At 42.1% G+C, this 8,669-nt stretch overlaps 1 protein-coding gene across 14 annotated transcripts in view; it reads left to right on the forward strand.

Annotated features, from left to right (window-relative positions):
* The window catches only part of cald1a (caldesmon 1a), a 59,746-nt gene extending 54,495 nt beyond the window's left edge, over positions 1 to 5,251 (forward strand). For 13 of the 14 annotated variants that reach the window (XM_084346496.1, XM_084346506.1, XM_084346501.1 and 10 more), the window contains 2 exons: positions 1,362 to 1,398; positions 3,057 to 5,251. In XM_084346496.1, the coding sequence (XP_084202622.1) occupies positions 1,362 to 1,398; positions 3,057 to 3,070 (51 nt within the window). In that variant the 3' untranslated portion in view covers positions 3,071 to 5,251. Of the gene's footprint in view, positions 1 to 62; positions 115 to 1,361; positions 1,399 to 3,056 lie in introns of all 14 variants that reach the window. The other variant, XR_014621596.1, reaches the window with a different exon arrangement.
* The last annotated feature ends 3,418 nt before the right edge of the window (positions 5,252 to 8,669 follow it).

An 8,669-nucleotide genomic window follows, 5' to 3' on the forward strand; every position in this document is an offset into this window, starting at 1 on the left:
TTTGACCCTGGTGTGGCAGCGATGGGAGTAACAATCACTTGTGTTTGTTTTTGTTTTTAAAGAACTCTCATAGCTAGTTGACCTCGCCGTTAAATCTGGAATAAGCCTGGAGAGGTAAAGGAGTGAATTGTTTCTTCAAAGCACGTATCACAGAATGAGCTCACACTCTGCTGTCACGCTGTCGACTGTTTTTCGCTCTGTGTTGCTGGCTGCTCCTGCTGCGGTTGGACACTGCTGCTGATTTTTAATCATAGCGATAATATCTAAGAGTCGTGAATTGACAAGTCCTGCGTTTGTTTAATTTCTGGCAAGCTCTCTGTTTAATATTATTCACGTTCCATAAAGGATGTGATTATCTGCATTCGGTAAATATTGAGCAATAAACATCAGCTAATGCACAGAGGGCATTAAGGGATCTTGTAAAGCACGTCCGCCAGATGTTCTAAGTGCTGTAAAAGTAAGAGGAACAAAGTGCAACGCATCAACCGAGCCATAGTAAAGGCAATTTTAAAGGATTACGCCGTCGACTCCATTAACACCCGTAACTCGTTAAAGCCGACTCAACGAGATCCAGAAGATTACAGTTTGGTGTAAATTCTGCGTCGTAAAAAGAGAAAACTTCAACAGTGCGCCTGTTGTCCAACTGCTTTTTTTCCCCACGAATGGCTGAATCACATCACCGCTCCTTCTTCTGACAACCGCAAATCACCGCTCTCAGTCCAGCTTCACTTTATATCGCCTTAATGCAGAAACTGTTTACAGCATCCTTTACAAGTTAGACGCCTTGCTGGGTTGCGCAGTATTGAATCACTGTTATCACCTCACATTTTCAAACAAGTCCGACTGTGTGTAAACTGTCTTATCTTTACTCCTATACATAGAAAAAGCAGCGTTTGTGGAGCTGCATAGAAGAAGTCAAACCCAGCATTTTAAAATAAAGTACGACGAGGAGGTCCTACCTACTCAGCCTCCTTTAGTATAAACTTTCCTTCCTTCCTACTTCTTTCCTTCCCTGCTAGTAGTGTTGCTGCGGCAGCCAGCAGCTGCAGCTCAGGCTGGAGGCTGTGGTCCGCCACATTGAGTAGTGGAGCTGGAGGGCACCAGGCGGTGGTCTGCACTGACGTAAAAAGGGCCCTGGACAGGAAAGGTAGCGGTTAGCGACCTTGTCATTAGCTAACCGTGCTATGCTGTGATGTCAGTGAAGGCAAGATGAGCAGGATAACGACTGGTGAGGGAGATCTGGAGAGTCTGTATAGGTGGAGACGTGAGATCAGAAGTTGTTCAAGGCACTTAGCAGGTTTGTTTTGCTCTCTTTCTGCATCTGTGCTGCCTCATTACCTTCCTGTCTTGGTGTCTTGCAGGTGGCAGGCAGAGGGGAGACCAAATCAGTCGCCAACGGTGAGTTCTTACAAAGGCATCAGACTTTAGGAGCTTGTGAATGGGTGTGCAGGAAGACAACACATGCGGGTGGGCAGGCGTGCAGTTGTCGGGTGAACTTGTGGCTCTCGAGAAACACCGCCTTGTTCTTAGCTCAGCCACAAACGGTTTTTCATTTTTCTAATTGCTTTCAGAAAACAAAACACAGGGGATTTTCTCAGCACATAAAGGAGTGCTTAATCCTTTAGTTGAGGTTTAAAAAAAAGAAATGGAAATGGTTATAGTTGACAATATGCTTTTAAATGCACACAGGCAGCTGACAGTGCATAGTTTTAAAGATAAAAAGGGAAGGGAAAGACTCATGGGACTCATGCGCCAACTAACACATAATCCCTCACTGGCTTCCCACCAGCAAACATTTTCCAATCGTCCCCATGAAGACATGTGTCCTACAACTAGAATGTTGTTACCTACGGGCGATAAAGCATCTGTATTTGACAAATGACACAAACAACTGCCTTTTCAGAATATAATATACATAGTGTGGCTTTAATTGTCCATCTTAATGCACGCAAAAAAAATAAAAGTAAAAAAATGTTTAAAATACTTGGGTAGCCGTTAATATACCAGGGCCCAAGTAAAGTCTACGTGTGGGAAACAACAAATTATTACAGAGAGTAAGTTGTCTCGTCTCTGGGCTCTGTGATTTATACGACACCATGTGCCTCAGAACCAATCACGGACTCATCATAGCCCAGTTCGCCGTTTGGCCTTTCGCGCCGCAGCGTTTTATGGATGCCATTTAAACATTGTTTGCTATTTTAAAATCTGATCTAAGTGCAGCCTCCTCCTCCTTTTGTCCCCCCAGTTGGCAGAAGAGAGGTTGTGGCCTTGAGGGATTCTGTACATGTCTCTCTGTGTGATGCACATTCAGCACACACACAGATACACACCAATCTCACCTCTATAAACCCACTCGACAGCCATCTCGACGCCACTCAAACCTTTCAGCCTTTCCACTCGTGTGCACGTCCACTCGTGCTGCTCAGACCGCAGTCGTGCCTCTCAGAGGGCTGCCAGGCCGGTTTGTCAGATTAATGGTTGGCATGTTGGAGATTAGCACGCCATCACAGTCTTGACAGAGGATCACAAAGGCTTTGTATAGATTTTGGAGTTCTTGCTCGTAGTTGGCTGCGAGACCTTACAGATATTTGACACCAGCGCACCGGATCATATACAAGTCAGCAGCCGCACACTCTCCACATGCTTGGATCTAGTAGAGAACTTAGAGGCTTAATAGAGAATTTCCTAAGTAATTTTCACCATTTTGAGGAAATTTAAATACTTTTGATTGATGATCAAGCAAACAGCCTCCATAATATCCCTCTCAACGCCGGTCTTGTTAATGGAATCACAATGATAAAATTGTTGAACCAGAAACAGATTAAAAGCAGAAGAATTATTTAGATTCTGTGTGTGGAAAATTAAAAAAGGAGGGGGGTTTTAAAGGAAGTATCAAGTTGCCTTTAAACTGCATGTTAACTGCATGACTTCAACACTTCACTCTGGTGTTTGTTGCTTTGTTTGACCTTCTGTGCCACAATGTCAGAGTCGTGAAGTCACACCTGTCTGCAGCCGCCGACTGACTTGTTTTTGTTTTTGTTTTTGTCTCTCACCAGGTATGGGCCACTAATGTCTTGAAGGAGCCACTAAAGCTGGGGGACCACGACAATCCAAGACTCTTCCTATGACTTTGTCTTAAGAACCAAATAACGATCACACTCCTAAGAGGGACCCCACGAAAAACGGAGGGACAGGAGAGACGCTGTCCAAAGCACTGTACCGAAAACAGCATCATATTTTTGTACGGTTGCGACGTATAGTGCCTTTGCACAATGATTTTTTTTTTTTGCTTTCTAAAAGAAACAAAATGCTGTGAAATTTGGACATTTGTAATTACTATTACTAATTACTTAATACAATCCTGCCAGGAAGAAAAAAACAAAAACAAATTAAATTTAGATTTATCTGTTGTACTCCATGCCGATAGAGCGGATGAGATAAAAGTTTCCACATTCCAAAGAGATGGGTGAAATCAGTTCTCCCCCTCACACAGTACATTTTCCATCTCTTTTTTTTTTAATTTATATTTAAAGCAAAAGCTTCACACATTGCTATTTTATTCAACGTTCACCAGTTCAGGATAGAAATATAAGCACTTCTAGAATTTAGCTGAGTTCACTTTTATTATGTCTTTACCAATAGTGCAGCAACGGTCTGAGTAATATATGTTAGCACATGTGATGTTTTGAATATGACCTATCATACTGTATCTTATATAACATCTTTATACTCATAACAAAAAGGTATTTTTTTTGCTTTTTTTTGTATCCAGAGACTATTCACCAACAGGCAGTTATTTGGGTGGTGATAGGAGTGTTCAATATTCAGAAGGCCATTATGACTTTTATTATCCTTTATGTCATTTTATTTATGTTTTGATGTTCTTTTCTACTTCTGGCTGTTTTTGTAGCTTTTTGTACCTGTTCACTTTAAAATCTCAAGACATTCCTCTTAAAAAAGCAGGTGCGCAAGGTGCCTTCGCTGCTTCAAAGCTGTAGGTTTTTATAATGTAGGAAAATCGGCAAACCAACTTTTTCCTTAAAGGGGAGCGCCACCAATTTCACACATTAAAATGTGTTTACATGTCTTGAGGAGCACTACTGCATTTTTTGGGGGGAAAAAGTAGTATAAAGCTTTTTGTGGCTCCAGAGAAAGCTGCGTGTAATCTTTTGTAAATTGCCTCCAGTGATGTCACTCAGTAGCTAAGTTGCATTGTGGGTAATGTAGGCATTGGAATACAAAAAGGTGATATCTCTGATTCTGCTGTATCGATTTTGATCATTTGTCTTTATAATTTACACAGTGAGTCCAACAGTGTTATAGGAGTGCAGTGCTACACCAGTGCTCCTACATTGGCCACAATGCAACTGGGCTACTGAGCGACATCACTTGAGGCAATTAATCAGTTTACATTCAGCTTCCTCTGGAGCCACAAAAGGCTTCATACTCCTTTTTCCACATATGCAGTAGCACTCCCCAAGACCTGTGAACACTCTCTAATGTGTCAAATTGGTGGAGTTACCCTTTAATCTGCCTTCTTTATTGCCTCTATGCACTCTTCTGCTCAGCGATCATTTTCTTATTGAGGGCATGCAACGTAAAGCCAAGGTGCCTAAGCATATAGCAAGATACTATTACAGTACAAGGATATTTACCACTATGTAATTCTTCTGGCCTTATGATTGCAATGAAAACATTTACGACAGCTGAGGTACAGTACGCGACAGCCTCAAAGCAACTCAGTATCATATTAAGACTTGTTTCTCTTTTCACCGATGTCGTCTTAAGTAGCACATTCCCTCTCATAGTTCTTGCGCAATTGCAAGCTCTGATAATATGAACGGTTTGCCGGGGCATTAAATTGATCAATGTTACTGCTCACAAGTCTGACAATCACATTCCATGGCTCCTGAAAAGAGCAGGGGAGCTCGACCAAAATACTTTGAAGTGTGATTTAATGTGACTTTTCTGTTTTTTTTGTTTCATACAGTGGTTTCATAATGCCGTATTGTTTTTTTTTTGTTTTTTTTACAACTTTATGTCCATTTTATGTTTTTTAAAGTCCTTTTTATTTCCATGTTTAACCAGACACTTGTTGTTTGTGTAGTGCTAAGCCTATGCAAAAACACACTATCTGTAGTCTCTCTAAACACTCCCAATGTCATACAAGTGGGCAGTTTCCAACTGGATGAATGTTTTAAACATTGTACCCTTGACTCAACGACAGCAATAAAGACATTGAGGTATTCCACATTGTCAAGTTTCCTTCCATAACTCCACTTCACTACGTTATAGTCCTCGTCTTAGCTTTTAAAGGACACGCTGAGGGCTCAATCATTGTCAAGTCCTCTGCTGCGTTCAAGTGCTGTTAGGAATATTGTAATAGTAGGTTGCAGCCCTAGTAGCACATGGCACGTTTACTTCAAGCACAGGTATTACTGTGTAGAGGACAGACTAAGGACCCAGTCCTTGGCAAGTCCTCTGCTGCCTTCAAGTGTTGTCAGAAATATTAGTAATATTGGTCTTTGCCAACTTGAATGAAGGATTTTATCATAATCAAGATGTGGTAGAAGGTCAGTGGCATCATTTATACTGCTGCACTGAAATATTCATCATTTTTAGCCTTGGTGAACAGCTTACATTTGGTTCTGCTTGAGTTTACCACTTATCCACCCAATCACCAGATTCAATTTTATGTTGTGACAATGCTGTGCTTGTGGTCTGGGAAGGTTTAGGCACAAAAACAACACGTTTAGGCTTCAAATAACCGTTTTGGGCGACTCAAACATGGCTGGAAATTTTCCCGAGGTCTCCTCAAAAACATATCCACTGGTTTCACACTGTTGAAGGTAATAAACATTGCACAACATTGCAGACATTCAATTGCTGATTGTGTAGAAGTTACAGTTCATTATACATCTCTCATCTGCATTAAGACGTCATTAACAGGAAGAGGAGACGATATCATTTATGTGAATTGAGAACCACAGTGAACCTTTCGGAAAACCCTCAGTAACATTTCAAATGTCAGAAGGTTCGTCCTCCACTGCACATTGTAGGAGAGGCTTTTCAAACCATAGTCAACAGTAATGAATGCTTTAGAGAAGTCTATAAACACAGCAGCTGTCCAGGGCTCGTACAATGTCGTGTAAAACCATAGGGAGGCTGCAGGAATGGTACCAAGCATACATCTTTATCCAGACTTAAACGGAGAGCGATGGGACCTGAGCTGAGTATTTACCGGGGAATCCAATATTTTAGCAAGATAACACAATTTGGAGAGAGGATGTTTTCCAAGCTGTTGGGATTATCCAGTTAGAGATATGAGTAATGTGTTCTGAAATCAGTGGCACTGAGAGTTCAAGAGGAAAGAGCTGTGAAATCACCAGCACCAGTTTATCGACAGCGAGAAGAGCATCGATAAATTCTCTAAGACGAAACTAAATTAATGATTCAAAAACTAGTTTGCATAGCCTTTTTTGTTTTCCCACCTGACACGCACCGACTTCAGCACAAGTCTCAAAAGAAACAACAACGAAAGCAAAAACTTTTGCAAGATCTGTTTCATCTCCGGCCAAGACATACTTTCAGGTGGAACAAGTGGTGCTTTTCAATTTCTGCCTTTCGCTTGTGGCAGATTGCAAGGAGCACTTGAAGGCAGCATTCCACTCCAGGTATAACTCATCTCATGCCTCCCAACAATAGAACTGACAATCCCAACCAGTCATAGAAAAGATATGTGGTCACATGATGGACAGGGCTGTATTAAGTGTGCTTTTTGGTTGGGGAGGATGATTGAACCTGGTCTCTGTCTGGATGTGAAAGAATAAACTCGCTGCTAATCCCGACTCTTCCTCAGGGGACGCACAGGAGGTAAGACCCCCGAGCATGACCGTGACCTCTGGGTTGCAGAACTGCGAAGAAGATCAATAACGCTGTTGAAGTTTTCGTGAAACTCTTTTTGATGAATTCGACACAAACCTCCTCTGCATGATCTGAAAAAACTAGCTGTTACTCACACAAAGTCATGAATGCTGAATTAAATTGGCTCAGACGTTGCCTAAGTAGGCTCTTAAAGATTTTATGATGGCTTTTCTTTGATGTATTCTGATCCGAGCAGGGCGAATGCTGCTGAAGAAGGTGCTAAGCTCGCCCCTGAGACTGCAGTGTTGGTAGCATGCTTTGGGCTTTTGACTTAATGCTGCCTAATGCCGAAACCAGCACCCGCAACATTCCTGCCGCTGTCAGACTGTGTGTTATTTCACAGTTTCAGCCAAATGGGGACTGACCGCACGCATTAAAAGCAAATACAGGTTTAATACCCCGGCCGTGACAGCCCTCATACGCTGGGAATTCTTTCTGGCTTTCCACAGTCAGTGCTTTTCATCAAGCAGATCCTCTGTTTCTCCTTTTCTATCATTCTTAATCTCGCTCACTTTCCCCTCTTCATATTTGTCTTTCCCCCTCGTCCTTTGACGTCAGCTGCCCGGTCTGATGACACAAGTAACAACCACACAGGGACTCCAGACACCACAATGTTTGAATCTGAGCAGACATGTAACAGAATGTGGACGGTAACCATATAGGGGGAAGTGTAAATATGGCGCGCAGAGAGAGAAATCGAAATTGCAGCTGGCCCCTTTGAAATAACTTGGAGCGAGAGAAAGAGCAGGAGCGTAGCCAGACAGAAGGAGGAGGTGGAACTCATTTTCTTTATCCCAACATCACTCGTTCAACATGTTCATCAAATAAGAGTGAACTTGCTTTTACGACGAGGAGCAGGCAGACTCCTGAGAGGCATTGTTAGAAAAAAATTGCTCCCTGACCAGCAGCTGACCAAACCACAGCAGCAAAAATAGCCCGTCTGAATGTGGGTCCCAGCTCATTGATTTACTGTGAGTACAGTGAGGTGAGCCAAGCCCCATTGTCTGCAGGAGCAGCTCCACACCTGTTCAAAGAGCACGCTCTATTATTCTTAAAAATAGACCCTCGCTCTCCCCCCCGCTGTGCGGCCCACCGACACAGTATTTTACGATCTGGTGATTTATCAGCCCGGGGACAGTCGTGTTCTGACGTGCAACTGACATGTATTTATATACAGTATGAAGGACTTAGCCTTATTAAACCCACCCTTGTAACCTTGACATTGACACCAAACACCTCACTATGAAAAAGGCTGGATCTTGTATAGTTTACTTCATGAAAATTAGACTCAGTATACTGGAGAAAGATACTGTATGTAACCTATTTTTAAAATGAAAAAGGTAAGTCCTCTAATTCTACATATTAAAGTGGGTTACGGTACTACTGCATGCATGAAAAAGTGTCATACAGCCCTTTGTGGCTCCAGAGGAAGCTGCATGTAATTGCAAATTGCCTCCAGTGGTGTCACTCAGTGTTGTATTGTGGGTAATGTAGGCACCAGGTTCTGAAAAGCAGTCCACTATTTATTATACAGACTATCACACTCACGTATTTCAAGTTTAACGTCTTAACGACAGCTTCTCCAGAGCCACAGAGGACATTATACAACTGTTAACCATAAACTTGACTTAAGTGTAAAAAATTGGTGGAATGTCCTTAAATGAACTGAAATGAAGTGTGTGTGTTTCTAGAGGATTTTTCAAACTGCATCAAAATCAAATGAAGATCAGAAATTTGTTTTGCCT

This window comes from Pagrus pagrus, assembly GCF_965226575.1.
Source record: "Pagrus pagrus genome assembly, chromosome: 23".
Taxonomy (NCBI): domain Eukaryota; kingdom Metazoa; phylum Chordata; class Actinopteri; order Spariformes; family Sparidae; genus Pagrus; species Pagrus pagrus.